At 51.2% G+C, this 24,506-nt stretch overlaps 1 protein-coding gene across 5 annotated transcripts in view; it reads left to right on the top strand.

Annotated features, from left to right (window-relative positions):
• PHF21B (PHD finger protein 21B) overlaps window positions 1-24,506 on the top strand; it is a 99,188-nt gene that overhangs the window by 69,107 nt on the left and 5,575 nt on the right. For 4 of the 5 annotated variants that reach the window (XM_061205472.1, XM_061205468.1, XM_061205469.1 and 1 more), the window contains 7 exons: window positions 4,550-4,642; window positions 6,678-7,028; window positions 9,377-9,517; window positions 17,850-17,901; window positions 20,278-20,354; window positions 22,739-22,793; window positions 23,731-23,753. In XM_061205472.1, the coding sequence (XP_061061455.1) occupies window positions 6,951-7,028; window positions 9,377-9,517; window positions 17,850-17,901; window positions 20,278-20,354; window positions 22,739-22,793; window positions 23,731-23,753 (426 nt within the window). In that variant the 5' untranslated portion in view covers window positions 4,550-4,642; window positions 6,678-6,950. The remainder of the gene's footprint in view (window positions 1-4,549; window positions 4,643-6,677; window positions 7,029-9,376; window positions 9,518-17,849; window positions 17,902-20,277; window positions 20,355-22,738; window positions 22,794-23,730; window positions 23,754-24,506) is intronic. The other variant, XM_061205470.1, reaches the window with a different exon arrangement.

Raw genomic sequence — 24,506 nt, forward strand, 5'->3', positions numbered from 1 at the left:
TAGTTGGGACTGCTATAACAAAATACCACCCACTGGGGGGGGGGGCGGGGGGGGGGTGCTTAAACAACAGACATTTATTTCTCACAGTTCTGGAAGCTGGGAGGTCCAAGATCAAGGTGCTGGCTGATTTGGTTTGCGGTGCAAACCCTCTTCCTGATTTGCAGATGGATGCTGTCTTTGTCCATTCAGGCTGCTGTAACAAAATACCACAGACTGGGTGGTTACTGTAAACAAAAGTTTATTGCTTACAGTTCTAGAGGCCGGAAGTTGGAGATCAGGGTGCCAGCATGGTCAGGTGAGGGCTCTCTTTCCGGCTGCAGACTTCTTGGTGTATTCTTGCCTGGGGGAAGGAGCTAAGAGTCTCTGCAGCCTTTTTCATAGGCACGAATCCCATTCATTTCATCAGGATTCCCCCCTCCTGGCTTAAGCACCTCCCAAAGGCCCTGCCTTCTAACACCATCACATTGAGAGTTAGGATTCCAACAAGCGAATTTTAGGGGGACACAAACATTTTAAACCATGGCAGACTCCTTGCCGTGTCCTCACGTGGCAGAGAGAGAGGGGAAGCAAGCCCTCTTAGGTCTGTCCTTAAGAAGACACTAATCCCATCGTGAGGACTCCACCCTCATGACCTGATCACCCGCAAAGGCTCCATCTCCAAAAGCATCACACTGGGGATTAGCATTTCAACATACAAATTTTGGGGAGACGGACATCAACATTCAGTCCATAGCAGTAAATGTATATTTAACTTTCTACGAAACTGCCAAACTGTTCCAGTGTGATTGCACTGCTTTATGTTCCCAAGAGTAGGGCATGCACTGCTCCACGTCCTCACCAGCTCTGGACTTGGTCAGCCTTTTTTATTGTAGCCGTCTGAATGGGTGCACAGTGGTGTCTTACTGTGGTTTAATTCGCATTTCTCTAACTAATGATGTTTAGTATCTCTTCGTTTGCTTATTTGTCATCAGCATATCTTCTTTAGTGATGTGTTCTGTTCAAATCAGTTTTTAATTGGGTTGTTTGTTTTCCAGTTATTGGGTTTTGACAGTTGTTTTATACATTCTGGATACAAGTCTTTTATCAGATAGGTAATTTGCACATGTTTTTTTCCCAGTCTGTGGCTTGTTTTTTCATTCTTTTTAACACTGTCTTTCCAACGTCAGGAGTTTTTAATTTTTTTGAAGTCTAGTGTATTAATTTGTCTTTATATGGATTATGCTTTTGGTGTTGTATCCAAGACACTGTGCCTAACCCACAACCCCAAAGATTTTCTCCTGTGTTTTCTCCTAGAAATTTTACAGTTTTAGGCTTTACATTTAGGTCTCTGATCCATTTGGGTTTTTTAAAAATATGTGAGACGTATGGATTAGTTATGTCTTGTTTGTTTTTAATATATGAGTATCTACTTGTTCCAACACCATTTGGGAAACTATTGTCCTTTCTCCACTATGTTAATGGACTTTGCAGCCTTTGCTGAAAAATCAATTGACCATATATGTTTGAGTCTATTTTTGGACTCTATTTAGTTCCATTGATCTATTATTTGCATAACTTAACACCTATACCACACTGTCTCGATTACTGTAGCTTTATAATAGATCTTAAAGTTGGGAAATATAAGTCCTTCACTTTGTTTGTTTGATGTTGTTTTTTGTTTGTTTCAAGTTGTTTTGGCTATTCTGGGTCCTTTGCATTTCCACATGCATTTTAACAGGACCTTGTCATTTTCTACCCTTTTTGGGGTGAATTTTGATGGAGGCTGTATTGAAGCCATAGATCGATTTGGGGAGCATTTACATCTTAATAATACTGGCCTCTGATCCATGGTTATGGTATGTCTCTCTCTTTATGCAGGTCTTTTTAAAATTTCTCTCATCAGTGTTTGAAAGTTCTCAGTGTACAGCTCTTATACAGCTATTGTCGTATTTATCCCTAAGTATTCCTCATTTCTTGATGCTGTTGCAAATGACAGGTAAACATTTTTTTAAATTTCTAAATGTTCGTGCTAGTGTATAGAAATACAATTGCTTTTTGTATGTTGAACTTGTATCCTACAACCTCGCTAAGCTCAATTATTAGTTCTAACAGCCTTTTTTTGTAGATTCTGTCAGATTTTCTACATAGTTGCTACTGCCATCTGCAGAGACAGTTTTATTTCTTCTTCCTAATCTGAAGGCCTTTTATTTCTTTTTCTTGCCTTATTGCACTGGCTAGGACTTCTAGTCCAATGGCAACAGGAGTGGTAAGAGAACATCCCTGCCTCATTCCTGATCTCAGTGGAAAAACATTCATCATTAAGTATGATGGTAGCTGTTCATTTTTTATAGATGCCTTTTATCAGGTTAAGGAAGTTACATTCTCTTCCTAGTTTGCTGAAATTTTTTATCATGAATGGATGTTGAATTTTGTTCAGTGCTTTCTCTGCATACATTGAAATAACCATATCATTTTTTTCTGACTGATTTTCACATGGTGATGCAGCCTTGCATTCCTGGGATAAGTTCAACTTATTCAGGATGTATTATCCTTCATATTATTGCTGGGGTTGATTTGCTAACACTTTGTTAAGAATTCTGGCTTCTAAGTTCAAGAGAGAACCTCTCGGGTCACTGGTGGTTTGGCTTGCCCTGAGTGAGAGATGCCTCTCCCCATCAGGCAGGCTCATGGGGTACAAATGTGGCCATGTGGAAACTCCCCTTCATCAGCTGTAGGTAGTGTTGATTCCTAGAAAAGGGACCTTAGGCAAACAGGCACCCCAAAACACATCCTCTGTATTTGTGTGGGCCTGGAGTCCCTGGGAGGGTGTCATCTCCCATCTCCACACCCTAAATATCCACCCGGCTGCAGGTATGGCCATTCCATCATGCATTGGAAAGAGCCCTGACTCGGAGGCTGAGATTTGAGGGTGTGTTGGGGTGAGCCCTGGTCATGGCCCCTCCTGAGTTAGTACAGTGGGGACATATATCAAGGGCCCAAAATAGTCCTACCTTTAAAAATTTCTACCCATTGATGGACTTCCCTGGTGGTGCAGTGGTTAAGAATCCGCCTGCCAATGCAGGGGACACGGGTTCGATCCCTGGTCTGGGAAGATCCCACATGCTGCAGAGCAGCTAAGCCCATGTGCCACAACTACTAAGCCTGTGCTCTAGAGCCTGTGAGCCACAACTACTGAGCCCAAGTGCCACAACTACTGAAGCCTGCACACCCTAGAGCCTGTGAGCTGAAACTACTGAGCCCACATGCTGCAACTACTGAAGTCCACACACTCTAGGGCCTGCGTGCCACAACTACTAAGCCTGCGTGCTGCAACTACTGAAGCCCACACACCTAGAGCCCGTGCTCTGCAACAAGAGAAGCCACCGCAATGAGAAGCCCCTGCTCACTGCAACTAGAAAAAAGCCCGCATGCAGCAGCGAAGACCCAACGCAGACTGAATAAATAAATGAATAAATAAAATTCCTACCCATTGATTCCTGTTTTCAGACTCTGTCCTACAGAAATACTTTGTGATGTGGAAATGGCTTTATCCATAGAGATGTATATTACACCACTGTTTATTAATCGGAAAAGGATGGGAATAAAACCCAAATTCCTAGGAGGATGGGATTGGCTGAGGAAATAGCATGATGTCTGCTGAAAGAAAGACTCTGTAACCATTAAAGGAGTGATTTATGGAGATTCTAACAACTTCAGGAAACCTTAAATATGTCCTTAAGTACAAGTAGAAAAACAGGTTACACATCACATTCTGTTTGGTGTGAGTGGTGCTGTGTCTTTGGGTAAAATGAGAGTGGATTCCACTCTGGAGAAATGAGAAAAGACAAATCCAAGGAAACTGGGAAGGAAGGAAGCTCCAAGTTTAGCATGATTTTTTCTTAATTAACCTTCACTGGTTCTTATTAGTAGCCTCCTTTATTTTGTCAAGACATACATCATGTTTACTAAATAGCCTGTCCTGAAATTTGGCAGGATTATTCAGGTCACAACTATAGGCAAATTGAGCTGTGTGTACTCTGTAAACTTAAGGTAATTTTTATAAATCTAATAAACTCCTTATTCTCCCTTCTCTGTCTTTCCTGCTCTATTCTCTCTCTCTCTTCTCTGTCTCTCAAACTCTCTCCTTCCTTCATTTTCTTTCTGCCTCTTCCTCCCTCCTTTTCACTTTGCATGTTTGTATGTTCATAGGTCAAATAAAATAACAAAAAATGTTTGCAGGGAATCAATATGAAAAAAAAAAAAAACAGGTTACAGAATTCCCTGTACAGCTATAGAGAAAACGTACTTAAAAAAGGAAGCTAATGTGAGACAGTGACAGTTTTCTGGGGATGCCATTCTTTTTCTTTTTCGTTTCCAAAATTTCTTGCATGATACATATTACTTTCGTGATTTAAAAGCTTACCGTTAAGAGAGAGGAGAGCAGAGTTCGCTGTCTCCAAGGCACCCCTGCGCCGCCAGGCTGGCGAGAGTCGCCGGGTGCCAGCTGGGTGGGGTCGCGTGGGTCCCGGTGCCGTGTCCTGTCTCAGTGCCGCCCTCCTCTGTCTTCCAGGCTTTGGGAACCATCACTGCAGTGCCTGTCACGGGTCCTCAGGTGAGCTCCTTGCAGAGGTTGGCCGGGCAAGGAGCGGCAGTGCTACCTCAGGTAAGCAGCCTGCGGGTGGGCCCCGGGCTGTCTGTCTGTCCGTCCACAGCCCCTCAGCAGTGAGGTTTAGGTGAGCCCTGAGCTGGGTGCGACGTCGTGGGAGTCCCTTTCCTCTCCTGCCTCCTCTGCCTGCCCTTCAGAGGAGATGTTTGGACGAGACCCAGTTTTTCACACAGTGAGGAATTGAGAAATCAATTTAGTGGGTCATGCCCAGGATTTTTTTTTTTAATGGAATAAACTAGGCTGGACTAAAAGACAGCAGAAAATACCAAGACGCATCATAAGCATTTTTTCGTGAACAGTTTGTTTCTGGACTGGATCACGACGTAATGGAGATTTTTTTTTAAAAATTAACTTGTTTATTTATTTATTATTTTTGGCTGCGTTGGGTCTTCGTGGCTGCGCGCGGGCTTTCTCTAGTCGTGATGAACGGGAGCTACTCTGCGTTGCGGTGCGCGGGCTTCTCGTTGCAGTGGCTTCTCTTGTTGCGGAGCACGGGCTCTAGGCATGCAGGCTCAGTAGTTGTGGCATGTGGGCTCCGTAGTTGTGGCTCGCGGGCTCCAGAGCACAGGCTCAGTAGTTGTGGTGCACGGGCTTAGTTGCTCCGCGGCATGTGGGATCTTCCCAGACCAGGGCTCGAACCCATGTCCCCTGCATAGCAGGCGGATTCTTAACCACTGCGCCACCAGGGAAGTCCTAATGGAGATTTTTGAATATGGGTCACAGTCAAAAAAGTGTTAGAAACTCTGGACAAAACGGTGCATTTCAGGAGATGGCGCAGACGCCAGGCCATGGGCCTGGGTTCCAGCCGGGGTCCCCCACTGGGCTCTGCACTTTGGGCAAGTCATCTGGGCTGTGTCTCCTCGTCTGCAGAGAGGGTGGTGCCAGTGCCTCCCTGGCGGCCGTGAGGACTGAATCAGGGGGCACAAAGCCTTTGTAGCCGGGCCTGGTCTGGAGCAGAAGCCTGCTGGCTACCGCCCAGTACGCAGCTTTGCGGGACACCTGCTGCTAAGCTACGAGGGGCTGCCAGCTGCACAGGCGACAACGGCTCCTGCCTGTCCTGGGGCTGCAGACCTGGGCAGATGCCCCCAGCTCGAGGACAGTGAGGGGCGGCTGCCCTGGGCCCTCTTGTCCTTGTGGCAGCCTCGCTGAAGGCCCACCTGTGCTGAATTAGACAGGATCCTGTCCCCAAGAGGCTCAGATTCCAGGAGGGGGACAGACAAGGAATCAGACGATTTGAACCCAGAGTGATCGGCCTGAGTCAGAAGGATTCGCGGGGGCTATGGGAGCCTTGAGGAGGCTCATAGCCTGCCTGGGCGTCAGGGAGGGCTTCCTGGAGGAGATGGTGCTAGAAGCAGGGCTCCGAGGGTAGGACGTCTTGGTAGTCCAAGGTGGAGGCAGGCCTCAGGGGATGAGCACCCCAGAAGGATCCTGGAGCGTGAGGACACGGGGGTGAGAAGAGGAGGCAGGTGGAAGTGGGGAGACGGGAACCGCAGGCCTGGCGGCGCTGGAAGGGGACGTGGGAGCAGGCATAGCACTGGAGACGTCAACAGGGGCCTTCTGGGGGCCTTGGATATTGAGTAATGGAGTTGAGCTTTGCCTGTCAGTGACTTGATGGCCATGGGGAGCTATGGAAGGCTTTTGAGCAAGGGAGGGTCAGGACTGGGGCTCCAAGGAAAGGCTTCTGCTCAAGGTCAGTGCTGTTTTCCTAGGAGTTTTCACTCCCACGTACACCCCTCAACTGTAAAAGTCCAAGGGCCACCTCTCCCTCTGCCCCAATATATGCGCGCGTGCACACACACACACACACACACACACACACAGGCACACACCCGCGACCAGAGCCCCTGGGCCAGTCAGTGCACGCCCAGGGCCCGGGCAGCCTTGGCAGGTCCATGGTCTCTCCGCTTCCATCTCCTCACCTCTTACATGGGAGTCCCTGACCAGGTCATGTCTGTGCTGCTGTCATCTGCCGTGGCTGTCATCACCCCGTCTGTGTGTCTATCTGACCGTGCCACTGTCCCTCCCTCCCCAGGTTAGGCCAAAGACTCTGATTCCAGACAGCCTCCCCATCACCCCGGGCCGGGACCGGCCACCCAAGCAGCCCCCAGCCTTCCAGAAGGCCACCGTGGTCAGTATCAAGAACCCCAGCCCAGCCCTCCCCACTGCCAACAACACCGTGAGCCATGTGCCAACGCCCGGCAGCCAGCCCCGTGCCCTCGCCGAGCCTGCCACCGTCACCTCTCCTCTGAGCAGTGCCGGGGTGGCCTACGCCCTCATCTCCACCGCCCCCAGCAATGCCACCGCCATGGCCCCCAGCACCGCCGTGTCCGTGGTCAGCGACAGCGTCAAAGTCCAGCCCCTCCTCATCAGTGCCGACAACAAGGTGAGGGCGCCCGCGGGCAGGCTCCCCGAGGGGCCAGGTGAAGGGGGCCTGGGCAGAATGAATGACCGGATGGCGGAACGATTCGGTGGCCAAAGGAATGGATGGAGTGTGAACAGAGGACTGAATGAACAGCGTGGGAATGAACAATAAGTGAATGAATCAGTGCGTGAATTGGGGGGGGGGGGCGTGTACAAATGAATGAATGAGTCAGTGGTAGAATGAATGGTGTGTGAATGAGGGTGTGGATGATGAATGAATTGGCCTGGGAATAATGGGGGTACAAGGGAATGAATATGTGAGCAAAAGACTGTGTGGCTGAATGAATTAATACCAGTAGGAAAAGAATGATTGGTCGATGGATGAATTACTTCACCTGTTGGAATAATTAATTAATAAAATGTGTGGCCAAGTGGACAACTGGAAGAGTCTCTGCCGATGGAGGGAGATAGTCAAGGACTTTTTGGACCCTGGGTGCCTGAACGGAATATCTATGATTTGTTGCCAAGATTTAAAACTAAAACTAAGATCCTCTTCCTGTTCCCCTCTGAGCTCCTTGATGATTGTGTGAGGTGTTTGGGGCTGCATAGGAGGTGCCATTTCCTCTCTTTGGCCTCTTTTCCTCTGTTTCCAATTCAAGGTCCACCAGGCTGCCCCTCTCTTGCTTATGGCCCGTGTCCCCTACTTCCCAGCCCGAGTGTCAGCCACTTTCCTGCAGCCGTATGTTATTGCACTCAGTATATTTCTGGGTATGTTTTTGAGCTCTCCCACTTACGGACAGTATCCCCAAGGATTCTCCAAGCCTAAAAAGTTATCGCCAGCCAGGGTCGGATGGCAAGTTCCAGTGAGGAAACGTGCACCCCAGGATGGTACCTGGTCCAGAGGGGGTGCTTAGCAGACATTTGTTGGTTGAGTGTGCCTGTTTCACTGCAACCTCACTAGCATTCAGTGTTGTCATTTTTAAACACTTTTTGCTCATTTAGTTGATGCAAACAGATGCTGGTCGTTGAAAGTGGAACTCCTTTGGTTAGTATTGAACTTGAAGGTTTCCCTGTACTTTTCAAGAATCCTGTCTCCTTCCATGTGACTCATCTGAGGATATTCTTTGTCCTTTTTTCTGCGGGGGATCTTACTGTTTTCTTCCTATGAATATAAAAAGGGAGCATTTTTTTCCATCCAGAGAATTCTGGGATTTCAAAATTATGATACAAAGAAGAACAAAGTCCTTTCCCTTAAGCCAGCAGAAAAAAGGGATGCATTTTCTCTTCATACCTAAGAGCTTCAAACTCACAAGTCACAGAAAAAAAAAAAAGAAAAAAAAAAAGCCTGCTGCAAGTATCTGAGAAAAAAATTCACAAGTCACTATGTGTTCCTAGGAGGGAAAAACAGTTCGAGTCACTCCTGGTTGAGGCCAGACCCAGGGCTGCTCCTGGTAAATTCTTCTACCTAGATCCATGAAAAAGATAACGATTCTTTCCCAATTCAATGTCCAAAAAAATAAATAAGATAGATGATTCACAGGTGAAGGAGATTGTGGCCTAGGGAGAGGCCGGGCAGCAGAAGTCAATCTCAAACTTCTCAGCTCCAGGCATCTCACCCCAACCAATGAGACCTGAACCCCGTGAGGACCGCTGGATCGGGGCTGCTCTGCCTGATGCTGAGTGGGGTCTAGACTCCCCTCCCCCTCTCCATCCCCCCAGGATTGGCAGGGCCCCTCACAGTGAGCGAAACGGGACCTCCTTCCTCCCATCTGCCCGAACCCCCAGGCCAGGTTTGAGCACCTCGGAAACAGTGGCCTGGGTGGGGGGGGAGGAAGGGGCAGGGTGGGAGTTGTGGGGGGCAGGGCAGGCAGCCAGACAGACCCGGGAAGGGTTCCAGCACCTCTGCTCCCTAACCTGATGACCTCAGGCAGGGAGCAGGTCTGAGCCCTCTCAGCCTCAGTTTCCCTGCACGTGAACTGGGGAGAAAGAAACCAACCTGCCTTGAGTTCTTGCCACCTGAATCTTCACAGCCTGCCTAGAAGTAGGTATTGCAAAGGTGTTACTGATAAGGAAGCTGAGGCTCAGAGATGTGACGTGACCTCCCCGAGGCCACACAGCTGGGAGACAGTAGCACAGGATTGGACCCAGGCCTTCTGGTTCCTAAACCAGGACCGTTTCTTGTACAGACTCTCCTTAGGGTGCAGGCACCCCGTGGACTGGAGAGGTGGGTGCAAGCCTCCTCGTTCCTCTGTGATCCCGCCATTCGAGGCCCCGTGCCCGTCTGGGGAGGACACACCTGGCCCTGGGCTCTGTGGGCCTGCCCTCCCTGGGCCCTCCAGTTCCCCCCTCACCCCTCTGCCCCGTCTCCAGGTCATCATCATTCAGCCTCAAGTGCAGACGCAGCCGGAGAGCACGGCGGAGTCGCGGCCGCCCACAGAGGAGCCATCTCAGGGAGCTCAGGCCACCAAAAAGAAGAAGGAAGACCGGCCCCCGAGCCAGGAGAACCCCGAGGTGGGTGGCTGTGGTCTGGGTGCCGCTGTAGGACACGGCTGCCCAGGGTGTGGGGACGGGCCTCACGCCGACAAGCCCAGAGCACAGCCGCCCTGGGCAGCGGGAGCCCCAGGCAGCACTGGCCTAGCGGGCCGAGGTCTCAGCCGTTGTGTGTCCCAGATTTGCTGGCTGAGCGGCAGCGTGGGGCAGTGGTTAGCGCCAATCGTAGACCAGACTGCCTGGATTTGCATCCCAGCACAGGTGGGGCGGGGTGCGCGGGGGTGGGGAGCAGATCGCGTCGGTTTCCTCATCTGTGAGGATGGCACGGGTGAGTCTGCCTTCCTGGCGGCGTTTTTGGGAGGATCCCGTGAGTCAGTGTCTGCTGAGGCCCCAGAACAGTGCCTGGGCACTGCTGGCTGTTACCCGCCACCCCAAGCCCCTGCTGTCCCCACCCGTCCCCCTGTTCTCAGGACCCTCCGTCCAGGGGACAGCGCTGCTCTTGGCACGTGTGGCCCTAAAGCAGCCCTGCTCCTCCCTCCACCCCACTGTTCACTGAATGTCTGAAGGTGGCACAGCAGGACCCTGAAGACCTTAAACGTCATCAGCTCTTTGTGGAATTTTTGGTCACAGCAAGCGACGTCCTTGTGTTCCTGCTTGCATCCTCAGCCATCCTGGGCCAAAATCACCACCCCCTGGGCCTTTCTCCATGTGACTGCCCCTGCCTGGCCCCCATTTCTCTCCCTATTGACTAGTTTATCTTACAAGATTCCCTTCAGAAACCATCTCCTCCAGGCAGCCTTCCCTGACCACCCATCCCCAGCAGGCAGAAGAGATCCCTCTGGGCTCCTCCAGTTCCTTCTGATTCTTTTTATCAAAGTGCTGTCATCCAAAGAAGTCATTCATCCATTCATTTATTTGTCAATCATGTCTTAGCCTTTGCTGCAGGCCAGGCTCTGGGCTGAGGGTGGGGACACTGAGACGGGGCAGATGTAGTTCGTCCCGGCTCCAGGGAAACTCACTCCTACTGGCAGACACAGGCACGACCACTAGGACTTGAACTTGGGTTAAAAAAATGTCAGGTGTCATCAGAGAGTTATAGATTCTGAGCTGTGGGAGATCCAGGGAGAGGGAGAGAGCCGTGTTTCCATCTGGAAGGACTGCGGAAGGCCTTGCAGGGGAGGGGGCACAATCGAAGGGACCAGGGGAACAGGTGGGGTTTCAGTAAAAGAGCAAGAGGCAGGGGGAGGGCACTGCCCGGACAGAGGGGAAAGGACTCAGCACTCCCAGGGAAGTCAGCTGGTCTGTTTGGACCGTGGGTAGCATGTGTGCGTGAGAATTTCTAGACGTGGGGTTAAAGATAGACATCGGAGCCCAATCCTGGAAGACCCGACGCATGCTGCCGAGGTGGAACTTGATTCCTTGGGTAGTGGGGAGCCATGGAATATCTTTGAGCAGGAGAGTGACTTGGCTATTGTCCTTTGACATGTCTAGAAAGCCTGCTGGGAATTCAGAGTCGACCACTCACCGAGGCTGAGATGGAGCCAGTCTCCTCTGTGGCCTCAGGCCCAGTTTTGTCTCAAGAGAGACAATCCGTTCCATTTGGTGGCAGTGTATGAGCACCTACCGTGTGTGGCGTGAGGCCTGGGGCCAGCTTGCAGCTCAGGCTCCCATGAGCACACTTCGGTCCTCCCATGGGGTTTGCTGCACCCTTAATTTTCAGGAAGGTTTTCTGGGTAGATTCTCTTTGTTCTTTCAAAGTATATCTTAGTCAATTATTGTGCATTTATACAATTAGTATAATTACATCTAATTACATAATTAGTGTAAATACGTGTAATGACTTAAATAGAACTTGCAATTACAACACATCCTGGTGTAAAAATCCTTATTAAAGTTGCTTTCAGAAGAGGGCTGGGAGCAGTTGTGCTGCACAGACGCGGGTTTCGTGGCGGCCTCTGAACCTGTTCGTGAAGAATCTAAGTCAGGAGCGCTTGAGGCCAGAGCAGCAGCTGCCCCAGAAACTTCACCAGCTGAGCCAGGCGCGGGCTCAGGGGTCCTGGGGTGGGGCGCGGATTTGGGGTCAAGAGACACTGACGGTTGTTTGTAAGGCTCAGCTGTACGGTGGCTTCTGGGGTAGCGGCTGTCGAGGTCCCAGTGTCCATACGCCCCACACACCCAGCACCTCTGAGCCCACAGGCGCCTGTGAGATGAGATGAGATGACAGTGTCCACCCAAGGCATCGAAGGGACCCGCGCGGTGAGCCCACCTCTCTGCCGAGTGGGCCTTCATAGCTAACCGTGCTTCTTCCCCTTCTCTCCCGCATCCTCCCAGCAGCTCTGCGAAATAGGTGGGGCAAGAATTACAACGTTCATTGTACAAACGAGGAGGCGGGCTGAGAGAGGCTAGCGTGTCCGCCGCTCAACCCAGACAGAACCGGGGCTCCAGGCTTCCGCCCCAGGCCCCATCAGCTCCTTCCTGTTCCAAGTCCTCTGCCTTCTTTAGGACAGAGCCTGGCCTTTTCTGTGCTACTCATTATCCTGGCTTCAGGCAGCATCTGTCCAAGCTGGTAACGCTCAGATTAGCACGTGCCCTGCGGAATGACAGCCAGAGCAGGAGTTCCAGCCCTGTTCCAGCCCTGCCACACGCCAGCCCTGGCCGCCTCTCTGGGCAAGACCCGTGCACACAGATGCTCCCTTCTTCCATGCCATCCCTGCTGCCACAGCCACCGTTCCTGCCCTGGCCCTGTCCAGGCTCCCAACCCCTAGATGGGTTCTTCCCTTCAGCTAGAAGGATCTTTCTGCAATTCAGAAATAACCAAGTCACCCCTCTTCTTTTTAAAAAAATTCTTCCATTTAGAATTTATTGAGATGTAATTGGCATATTAATATCATGGTATAAGTTTAAGGTGTGCAACATAATGATTTGATATATGTGTATATTGCAAAATGATCACCAGGGTGATTGTAGTTAACACATCCATCACCTCACATGGTTATTTATTTTTTGTGTGATGAGCACTTTTAAAATCTACTCTCCTAGCAACTTTCAAATTAACAAGACAGTATTGTTAACTCCAGTCCAATGCTGTACAGTACTTATTTATCATATAACTGGAAATCTGTAGCTTTTGACTACCTTCACCCATTTCCCCCAAGCTCCACCCCCGGCCACTGGCAACCACCAATTTGTTCTCTGTTGCTAAGAGTTCATTTTTTTAAGATTACATGTATAAGTGAAATCATAGAGCATTTGTGTTTCTCTGTTTGCCTTATTTCTTTCAGCATAATGCCTTCAAGTTTCATCCATATCATCAAAAATGGCAGGGTCTCCTCAATTTTGTATTGGTCACCCCCTTTCTTGATACCCATCAGAGCACAGCCTCCACTGGGATGGCTTTGAGTTCTCGCTTGGACCATACCTCTCTGCCGCAAACCCTCAGCAACAACAGATAGCATGCAGGAAGAGCCAGTAGTAAAGATGTAGCTATGCATCACTGTGTCCCAGAAACACAGGCAGTGAGCACGACGGATGCTCCAGACTGTGGCCCCCAGGTTCAGAATCAGATGAGGGTGACCAGGCAGATCCCAAGGGGCAGCGGGTCCCCAAAATTCTTCTGGCAAGAGAGGAGCAGAGCCAGGCTTCCCTGCTAGCCCAGGAGCCAGCCTGTGCCTGGGGCCACCCCTGGGCTGGGCAAGGCCAGGGTGACTGCAAACTTGCTATAAGGCGAGGGTAAGCAGTAGGGAGAGAAAATGAAACATAAAACAGAGAAGAAAAGAAGCAGTGCCCAAGGTGAGTCTGTAGACAGAATTGTAAAACACATGATGCAGTCTAATGCTAAGAAGGACAATCAATAAAATCAACTTTTGGAACATGAATTTATTTAAGATGAAGCTAATTTTGTGGCGTATTCATAGCAATGACTTTTAAATATGTTTAGGATACTCAAAGAAGTTAAAGATAAAGGAATAACATCCACTTGAAATAAATAAGGAATAATGAAGCAAAAAAATCATGAAAATAAACATCAGACGGTTACAAAAATTATTTGAAAATCTGGTAATGAAAAACATGGTGATTGAAATAAAAAATTGCTAGACAGGATGAACAGAGATAATTAGTGCTTTGGAATATGGCACCACAGAGATAGCACAGAGATGCAAAGAAGCATAAAAAATTATATATATGTAATTTTATATATATATAAAATTATATATATATGTATAAATTATATATTCATATATATATATAAAGCAGCAGAACTGAGTGGTGTGGGCGGGGCCTTGCTGAAGGCCAGGGAGCTGCAGGTTGCAGAAAGAGTCATCCATACTGAGGATCACAAGTCTGTATTCAAGTGCAAAAGGACAGGCAGTGTCTATGAGCTGCACTTAGGGTAGACAGGGCTGGGACCACACAAAGGAATATGGAAAGAGAACCTCCGTAAGGCCTCCAGGAGCAGAGGAGGTGCCACAGACCCTCCTTGACCTTGGGCAGCAAGGAGGCGTGATAAAACAGAATCCCACTGAGGCACCATATTTGAAGAGTGAAGTCAGTACAAAGCCACTGTAAGGAGAAATGTGAGAAAGAGAAGCAATTTTTACCATAAATAAAAAATACTACCCCCAAAGTCCAGTATTCTACTATGAATTAAAAGAAAGAAATCAATGTAGTAATCACTACTAAGAAGGAAACTGCAGTGCTGAAAGACAAGGACTGAGGGAAGAGATGGCTAAATGGCCGAAGTACTGGAGAGAGGGAAACGTGAGCTGAAAATTTTCAGGAAAAAATAGTAAGACCATCACATCAATACATAACTGGAGGAGCACAGGGCACCATAGACACAGCAGAGGACACAGACCTAGGAGGCAGGAGTGAGAGAAGTATACAAAACAAAAAAGAAAGAATGGATTTTTAAATATTAGGAAGTGGTACCTGGAGAAGACAGGCAAAGAAGATACAACAGGTGGATAATTGGAGGCTTTAAAGAAGAAAAGCGGGATGACGGGGCAGAAGAGCTACAGTAAAACTTTCCCACGGTTCCCTGCGATATGAATTTGGCTATAATGTGGTAGGCAGTTTGCTCCTGTTATGTCAGTGATGGTGGGCTGAAGTTATCTTCTGCGGAGGAAGGGCTGGAGGGAAGGGGAGGCTGAGTGGGGAACCAGGAGGCAGAGCATGGGCTCCACTAGTATTGGCCCAGCCCAGTCTTCCCAGTTCAGGCCAGTGAAGGGGGTGCCAGGACTGGCAGATTCCTAGAGGCCACTGTCCATTCAGCCACAGGACCTTAGAAGTGACATTGAAACCAGGTGGCACCAAACTGCAGCCTGCGCTGGCATCAATTGGCTGAAGCTTGCTGGACCTCAGAATCCCTGTTAGAGCAGCTCTGCGGCCACCTCAGTCATTTTTAGTAGTCTTGTGTTGACGTGAGCACACGTCTTACAGGATTGAATCTGATGGGCCTGACTTTTCATGGTGTGGTGATGCTTCCCTTTTTTTTGTTTTTTTTTAAATTAATTAATTTATTTATTTATTTATTTATTTATGGCTGTGTTGGGTCTTCGTTTCTGTGCGAGGGCTTTCTCTAGTTGTGGCGAGCGGGGGCCACTCTTCATCGCGGTGCACGGGCCTCTCACTATTGCGGCCTCTCTTGTTGCGGAGCACAGGCTCCAGACGCACAGGCTCAGTAATTGTGGCTCACGGGCCCAGTTGCTCCACGGCATGTGGGATCTTCCCAGACCAGGGCTCGAACCCGTGTCCCCTGCATTGGCAGGCAGATTCTCAACCACTGCGCCACCAGGGAAGCCCTGCTTCACTGTTTTTAAAAGAATTCAAGGGATTTCCCTGGTGGCACAGTGGTTAAGAATCCGCCTGCCAATGCAGGGGACACGGGTTTGAGCCCTGGTCCGGGAAGATCCCACATGCCACGGAGCAACTAAGCCCGTGCACCACAACTACTGAACCTGCACTCTAGAGCCCGCGAGCCACGACTACTGAGCCCGCGTGCTGCAACTACTGAAGCCCACGCACCTAGAGTCCGTGCTCCGCAACAAGAGAAGCCACCACAATGAGAAGCCCGTGCACCGCAACAAAGAGTAGCCCCTGCTCGCTGCAACTAGAGAAAGCCCACGTGCAGCAACCAAGACCCAAAGCAGCCCCCCAAAAAATAATAATAAAAAATTTTTTAATTAAAAAAAAGGTAATTCAAGAAAATTTATTGAAATAAAAGGAGACTTTAATTTTTATACTGCAAGGACACACTAGGTACCAGGGGAAGTTGACGTGTGTGCTGAGTTAACATTGGGTCACAGCCCAGTAAAGTCACTGACTTTTAATGGAAACAAAAGGATCCGTAGGCATCCAGGCAAAAGCAATCAAGTCGCTTTAGAGGGAGAACAACTGGGCTGGCTTCTAACTTTTCCACAGCAACATTCAGTCCAGAACACAGGAGAGCGGGAAGGGAGAAGGGGACCCAAGGATCTTACGTGCAACCAAGATGTCCTTCACGTTGAAAGGCCACAGACTAAAGGTTTTAAATCTGCCAAGAACTCAGGAAATGTTCCCATGAGCCATTCGTGAGAAACTACTAGAAACTCAACCCCCATTGACCACGAGACACTTGGGAAAGCTTGGCACCAACGCTGGTTGAGCGTCGTGCATATTTAACTACAGAGTAAAACAAACAGGATAAGGGTGCTGGAACAGAATGTAAATATTACATGTATAAGATGACACATAAATATTAATGTGTAAGATTCACCTAAGTGAACAGAGAGCGAGGGAGAGAAGGTAGAGAGGAGGAATAAGCTCTCAGATTGTCACATTTGTAGAGTTGGGACTGTCAGTGGATCGAAGAATATGATTTAAAGCTGACAAATTGAGGCAAACTATTTTTAACAGCATTGAAGTAAAAACTGGAAAGAAGGAGTAAACAGTCGCTATTTGAGATGCTGTAGAAAACCCAGGAGAATCTCAATGGAAAAACTGCTGCAGACAATAAGAGAATTCAGCGTGGCAGCGGGTGTGATATTAACTTACAAATGTCAGTAGTCTTTAGAGAAACACATAGCAACCTGTTAGAAGCTTTCTAGACAACTGCATTTGCGATTGCAACAGAAGGATGAAATGCCAAGGAATAAACGTGATAATCAATACCTGTTTGAGGAAAAGTTTGAAACTCCTGAAGACAAAGAAAGAACAGAAGCACCTTGTGGTTTTGGAGAGGAAAATTTAATATTATTAAGCTGTCATTATGTCCTAAGTTAATTTATAATTTTAACATCATCCCAGGAAATATACCAACTGATTCCCTCATTCTCAGAACTACCAAAGATGGTTTCTAAATTTCACGTGAAAAAATAAACAAGAAGAACCGAGGAAGCTGAGAACAGGAGAAAACAGGGACGGGATTCTAATGCTATCAGATTACTGTAAAGCCTTGATAACTAAAAGTGAGGTGGTAGCTCATGAATAGATGGGAAGATTTAAGGAACAGAATAGAAAGCCGTGTGTGTGTATGATAATCTAGTGTATGATTCACTCCTCAAATCAGTGAAAAGCGGAGAGGTGGAATTTTCAATCAATGGTATTGGAACGAACGAGTGGCCACATGGAATAAAATGTATCCATATACACCGTATACAACAGGATGAATGCCAAATAGATCAAAAATTTAACTGGAAAAAGTGAAACTCTAGGTACTAAGATAAAACATAAGCAACTTGCTTTCTAAACTCAGAGTCTCTAGCTAAGATGCAAAAATCCAGACACCGCAAAAGAAAATATCGATAAATTCTACTACGTACAATTTTTTAAAAGTCTATATGGCCAAAACAAAAAGCACCAGTGGGACCTAATCCCCACCTCCCTATATGTGGGCCGTGCATAGTGACCTCCTCCCAAAGAGGACAGTGTGGACGGGGGTGGGGTAAAGAGGGACTTTGCAGAGCAGATGCCTGACAGCCACACCTCAGCCAGGTGATCAAGGTCAACATCACAGTGATCAGCCACGTTGACGGCACGTGCAACGCGCCGAGGGGATGGGATGAGGGCCCTTCACCTCTGTGGTCTCCCTGCAAAACCCAGGACCCCAGTCTAATCCTGAGAAGAACATGAGGCAAATCCCAGACAAGGGTCTGCCTACAAAATTCCTGGTCAGTCCTCCTCAAACAGCCAAGGTCATCCAGAACAAGGACAGTCTGAGAAACCATCACAGCCCAGAGGAGCTAAGGAGACAGGATGACTGATGTCATACGGGGTCCTGGGTGGGGTCCTGGGACAGAGAAAGGGCATTAAATGAAAACTAAGGAAACCCAAAATAGAAAAGCCGCGTTAACCCTACTCTGTTTCCTTCCCTCAGAAAATCGCCTTCATGGTAGCGCTGGGCCTGGTGACGACCGAGCATCTGGAAGGTGAGGGCCCTTGTGGCGGAGCTGGGCCTGGCCCGTGGGATGGGGAGCGGTGTGCTGAATTGGCATCAGACAGAAGCAGTGGGTCTTGGATTCCCGGTCAGATGGCAGCGCCCGGGTGTGACCCACCTTCTGCGCGGTTGGTGCCAAGTGCCAGGTGGTCATCACAAAGACCAAGGCGCCTGCCTGCTCTCCCAGCTTGTGACTGTGCACAAAACCCACTGTGTCTATTGGAGGGACCTTGTGGGTTCCCTGCCCCCAAGTTGGAGGCAGCACAGTGAAGTGATAAGAGCAGGGTGCCCAGCTCAGCCGTTACTAACTACTCACGCTTGGGCAAGTCACCCAGCTCCTCTGGGCCTCAGTTTCTCTGTCTGTGAAATGGGATAATAACCCACCCTTCCTCCTGGGATTGTTGTAAAGAACCAAGAGGAGTGCCCAGCACCACCTCCCCTGCTGTCGAACTTGTCCATGGGCTCTGTCTGCCCCCAAACCCATCGGTGGAAATCAGAACATTATTTGAGCAGACAGGTCAGCGTAACACTACAGGTGCTGTTTGACTTTACCGATAAGAGCAATCACAAATGAGCTCTGTGCATCGTCATAGACTCTAAGGGCCTGGAAAGCATGGAAACCAACCTTCTGGTTGCACCTGTGGGGAAGCTGAGGCCAGAGAAGTTGATTCTCTTGCTCAAGGTCCCACAGCCAGTCAGTATCAGGCCCAAGCTGGAATCTAGGTCTCCTGACTCCCAGCTCAGGGTGTTTTCCACGATTCTGACCTCACCGCTAAAGATATTTTATAAAGTGAAAACATCCCTACACCCCAAGTAAATCTGGATTTGGGAAGGAAAACTTACTTGCTTTTCCTCCTTAAAATCGAGGAAAGGAAGGGAATGAACTGAATCCCCCAGTGCCCGAGGCACTTACAGGCTTTAATCTCAGGTGGAGTTTCTCTCTATCACAGCAGGTGAGTGACTGAAGCCCGGGGAAGGGAAGGGACCTGGGGAGCCCACACAGCTTGCCGGGGCCTCCCGTGCACAGCTGAGTCAAATGTGCCCAGGAGGTGGGTCCAGGCCTTTCCACGGCCACCTCCCTTTGCATTCCCTGGGTCTGACTCGCTCTCTGGCGGCAGCTGGGGTGGAGATGTGGGTGGAAAGGGACAGGGGTGTGGCCCAGCCACCCAGACCCCCAGGCTCCACTCACCTGGCCCCAGTGGGCAAGTCTCATCTGAGCAGCCCCTGCTCGTGGCCCCCTTCCTTCTGCTGTGCAGGGCTGGAAGGGGTTCTCTGAGCCTTCCATCTGAATGTCTGAATACGCCTGCTTGAACTTGAGTGTAAGGAATCCAGCTGTGCTTGGCAGCCTTTGAGAGCTATTTATGCTCTGCCTTTGGGGCCGTGGAGGCAGCCTGGGGCAGTGGGACTGGCCTGCACATCCATGTCAGAAGTCCCGTGTTCAGGTCCTGGCCGTGCTGCTTACAGCTGGGTGACCTTGGGCAGGCTCCTTCCCCACTCTGAACCTCAGTCTCTTCATCTACAACGTGAGGAAAACCACATCTTCAGACTTCGCAGGGGTGTCGTGGCGACTGAGATAAAAGCACTGTGCGAATACATTTGGGAATATTATGATTTTTATAAATCATCCTCATTGTGAAAACACTCCTCCCTCTCGCCCATGATACCCTAAATACTTATTTATTTGGACCCTATCTTTTCCCAAAGAGGGTCTGAGGTGCCTTACAGGAAACACACGAATAATACTCAGACAGTTTCAAAGAAGAAATCAGGTCCAAGAGACAGAGATGCGGAAATAATGTCAAAACAGCTACACACAGACAGGGCCCACCTGGCAGTCAAAGCAAAAGGAAGAAAATGAAAATGAGGAGGGCGAGAGAAAACCCAGTTCTCGAGCTGCATGAGGCCCACCACGCCGGGCCCCATCAGGAGGACTCGTGCCTGGCGTCCTGGGGGGTCAGGCTGCCGAACAGAGGCTGCACCTGCCCTTCCCAGGAGCCCGGAGTCCCACCCTGCAGCTCAGCCAGGCCAGCGTCTGACCAATGGGCATCTGCTGTTCCCAGGGTCCCATGAGAGACATCCCCGGGCCGGATGATGGCACACGGGGCCTTGCTGAGAGCAGGTGCCTGGATTCTGGGTACCTCCCACCCTCCCACCAGTCAGTCCTTCAGCCTGGGGCCAGCAGGTCTGTCCTGCCTCAGAGTGAATGATTCCGGGGGCACCCACCCGCCCGGGGCCACTCTGGGGCGCGGATGCTGGGCAGAGAGGCTGCAGGGCAGGAAGGGATGGTGGCGCCGGGGGTTTGCAGAGGAAGCATCCAGGGTCCTGGGGCAGGAAGATGCCAGTAACTGCTGCATCTGTGCCTTTCCAGAAATCCAGAGCAAGCGCCAGGAGCGGAAGAGGAGAAGCACAGCGAACCCCGCCTACAGCGGCCTCCTAGAGACAGAGGTGAGGGACCCGCCGTCTCCACACCAGGGAAGGGGGAGGCTCCCCTGGGCTGGCCTCCCTCACCTGCCCCTCCAGGGATTAGAGTTCAGGGAGTGCCGTCAATAATTCTTTCTTTACCTCTTGGGCTCAGAATCAATTGAGAGACAGATGCAGAGGATCGGGATGTCAGTGGGGCTCCTCACCTAGGCTGCCCTGGGGGGTGTGGTCGGGATGCCGGTCGCAGCCGGCTCTGATTCTTCACCCTGATTATCCGGCATGAGGTCTGGTCACAGGCAGTGCTGGCCGCCTGGGCCTCCCGGGACCACTCAGGCCCAACTGTGGAGCCCGGCCGGCTCGGCCGAGCTCATGACTTGGAGAGCCGAGAATGTGAGGCCACAGAGAGAAAGGCCCAGAAGGGGCTGGGCTGAGTGAGGGTGGTTCCTTGTCTCCCCCGGGGAGGAGTGGAGTGGGAGGAGGGAAGGGAGCGGCCGTGACTCCAGCTGACTTCCCTCCGCGTGGAGGCGCGAGGCCAGGAACAAGAGACATGGCCTGGCGTGCCCGGCTTTCCCTCCTCCCGACGCACTGAGCCCAGCTCCCCTTCACACGGCGGTATCCCAGCTCCAAGACTGCTTCCTCGTGGTGGGCAGCGTACACTTTCCCCAGATAGCCGAAACTGGTAAAATAGGGCATTAAAGTGAACTGCAAGGCAGGGAATTCCCTCCCAGTCCAAATCCCGTCCAGACTGCCCGCCCGGGGCCCGCTGCGGCCCTATAAGGAGATGGTGAGAGTAACCAAACACCAGCCAGTGATGCAGTGTCAGGACTTAAGGATGCCTTCGAGGGAGCACCTTGGCCCCCTCCCATCAGCACATTCCCAGGGAGGAACTGAATCCAGAATGAGATCTTCTTGCCCTTGCAAATTAAAGTCCAAAATTCTAGGCTAAAATCCAGATGTCATCTCCCAGCAGCTGGCTCTGCAGAGGCTGCCAGCGGCCTTTCCCAGATGCTCTGGGCTTTCCTAGGGAAAACTCCCTGGAATCTTCCCCTAGAATGGAAGCCATTGCCTGAAGGCCCCGAAGTCGGGCAGCCCCCTGACGTGGAGCCATGTCTGCAGAGGCCAGGGCCTGGCACGTTCCAGAGGCCAGCAGGGCTCTGCAGGGCCCAGACGAGGGTCACCGAAATGCCGTGCTCGCTTCCCCTGGGGTGTTCGTCAGCCTGGGCCAGTGGTCCCAAATCTATGGCTCACAGACTGGCCCTCGCTGGGAGGGAGGCTCCCGTGGGTGGCCCCGTGGGGAGAGCCCACCTATGTCTGCGTCGCCTGGCTCCCCGGCCCGCCCGCCTGTCCTTGCTTGTACCGTCCCCCGACTCCTGCTTGGAGAACACACGTGTTTACATCCGCTCACTTCCTCGCCAATTTTCTGAGCAAGCCATGTCCTGAGACAGGGCCCCAAGCACTGGGCCCCGTTTGTGAGAGTCACGGAGCCGTTTCTGCATCTCCACCCATGGAGACGTTGTGTCCTCCGTACAGTACGGGCGCTGTCCCCTTGGTTGTGTTCACTGATGGAAGCATCCGCTGCTCTGTGGGCATGGCCGTGACCTCTTCTCCGAAGCCTGTGGCCACGGCCAGAGATGACCTGATTAGCAAATCAAGAGCCGACGCAAAGCCCTGTGACCTTGAGCCCTGGACACATATGTAGCCCAGGAGCAGCCCTTCCGTGGGTCCCCCCCTTGGCCCTGAACACGGCCCAATCACGTTGAGAGAGATGGGTTTACAGCCCGTCACCCAAGTCTAGAACCATCTTCTTGCCACAGCCAAAGCCATGTCGAACCACCAAAGTCTGAACCCACGTGGCCTGTGGTTGCTAAAGCCCAGGACTAAAGCCACCTTCTGGAATATACCAGGAACTTCCATCTACCTGTGATGCTTTGGGCACCAGGGGCCACTCTTTGTTGTCAGGGTTCCTGGAACTCATGCCGAGAAGTGGGGTTTAGCGAGCCAATCCATAATACACCTCATTTCCTCATTTCCCCACCTGACCCCAGAACCAGCTGAGAAAGAAGATACAGGAGGAACACAGATGGACAGCCAGATGTCAGCTTTGTTACTGATTTGCCCCAATCGGAGAGCCCTAACCGTCCTTCCTGAATGAGGCAGATGTGCCCACAGGGAGCAGGGATGGACCCGTTGGGCAGAGCCTTTGCTGGCTTTTGCCCTGGCCGACCTGTCTCTTCCCCTCCCCACGCCCCTGTGTCTGTACCCGTTTCTGCCTCTGGCCGCGGGTGTCCGGCTGGAGTCCGGAGCCCAGGATGGGGAGCCTGTCCTGGGCGAGCCCTGGGCGGGGTGAGTGTCGCCAAGGAGGGCTCCCCATGATCTGGTGGTTTGGTTTGGTTTTCTGTCCCCTGCAGAGGAAGCGGCTGGCGTCCAACTATCTCAACACCCCCCTGTTCCTCACAGCAAGAGGTAAGCGCTTCTCCCACAGGGCAGCTGTGGGGCTGGGCTGGGCCATACCTCCCTCCACTGGCAGCGGCCCGGCTACCCAGCCTGCCCTGTCCACAGCAGCGGCCACCTAGCTGCTGACCGGTGGAGAGCGCATCACGGCTCACCAGGCCCTCTGCGCCATGGCCACGCTTGCCCTCACATACCACGTTACCTCTCTGGGCCTTGGTTTGCTGATCTATAGAAACGGGCCCATAATAGTCCCGGCCTCTCAGAGCTGGGACAGTGACAGGAGGGGTGAACGTGACAGCACCTTGTAAACTGTCGAGTGCTGTGTACACGCAGGAACTGTTTTTCCCACTGGATGGTATGATTTCCAGAAATTAAAAAGAAAACTGTTTTTTGTGATCATTAAAATACGTGGTTTGGCATCACTCACTAGAATGGAAGTGGGTTATGGCTGAAAACGAGTTGACAGTAAGTCACTCTGAGGGATCCCTGGAGCGATGTTCCCTCCGCTGGACAGCTCACTGCTGCCATGTGCCTCAGGGGGCTCAGGGGCCACGATGAACCTATCTCTGGGTGGGTCCTGGCCATGACTGGGGCAGAGACCTTTACTTCCATGGTGCCCTGGGTGAGAACCCAGATGTCACTGGGGCCTATGATACTCCCATCAGGCCCTGGGTGAGGACCCAGGTGTCACTGGGGCCTGTGACACTCCCATCGGGCCCTGGGTGAGGACCCAGGAGTCACTGGGGCCTGTGACACTCCCATCAGGCTGACGCAAGAGTCACTGGGGCCTATGATACTCCCATCAGGCCCTGGGTGAGGACCCAGGAGTCACTGGGGCCTGTGATACTCCCATCATGCTCCTTTCACACTGGGCCTCATGGACTCCAGTCCTGATTGGTGCTTCTCCCGTGCCCTCTAACATGCTCTCCACCCTTCTTCCCTGTGCTAGCCAATGAGGACCCCTGCTGGAAGGTACGTGTTCCCTGGTCTTCATGCCTGGTTGGGGGCGGGGGCATGCTTTCCATACAGTCCAGGTAGGGTCACTCCTGGCAAGGGGCGCGGGACCCCAGCATCCTGCTGCCCTGGAGTGGAGCTGAGGGCCTCGGGCTCCGTCCTCGGTGCTGAGGCCTTTGTACAACACCAGTCCACTATTCAGCCTGCCCGGCAGAGTTGGACATCACCACAGGGCTCAGCCCGCAGGTTCAAGCAGGAGCCCTCCAGACGCAGGGACACCGGGAGCCATGAAGGCCTGAATGGAAGCAGCCGATGCTGGGTGCCAGTGTGTTCTGTCTGGCCTCGCTGTGTGACCCTGGGCAGAGCTGGTCCTCTCTGGTCCTCATTCCCTACCTCATAAGGGACTGGACTTGGGTCTTAGGGTCTCACCCCACACGCCCACATTTCAGTGATCGTGCGAGACCCCAACCCACCACGCGTGCACCACGTCCCTGCTTCCCAGGATGCGGGCTGGTCATGACCTCATTTGTGGGCACGGCTTCAGAGTTTATTTTCAGTGTCTTTCTTTACTAAGTTTCAGATCTAATTGTAAAAGACATTTCCAGTCCCTCCATGCCTGTAACAGTCAAACCGCTAAAAGGCACCACATGATGAAACTCCCGTTAGGCCGTGTTGTTTGCAGCCATAACCCTGCAGTGTCGCAGATCGGTGCCGTTGCGGGCAGCCTTTGTCTGCAGCCACCCTGTAGCTGTAGGCCGGCCCGGGCGTGGG

Source organism: Eubalaena glacialis, chromosome 11, assembly GCF_028564815.1.
Source record: "Eubalaena glacialis isolate mEubGla1 chromosome 11, mEubGla1.1.hap2.+ XY, whole genome shotgun sequence".
Taxonomy (NCBI): Eukaryota; Metazoa; Chordata; class Mammalia; order Artiodactyla; family Balaenidae; genus Eubalaena; species Eubalaena glacialis.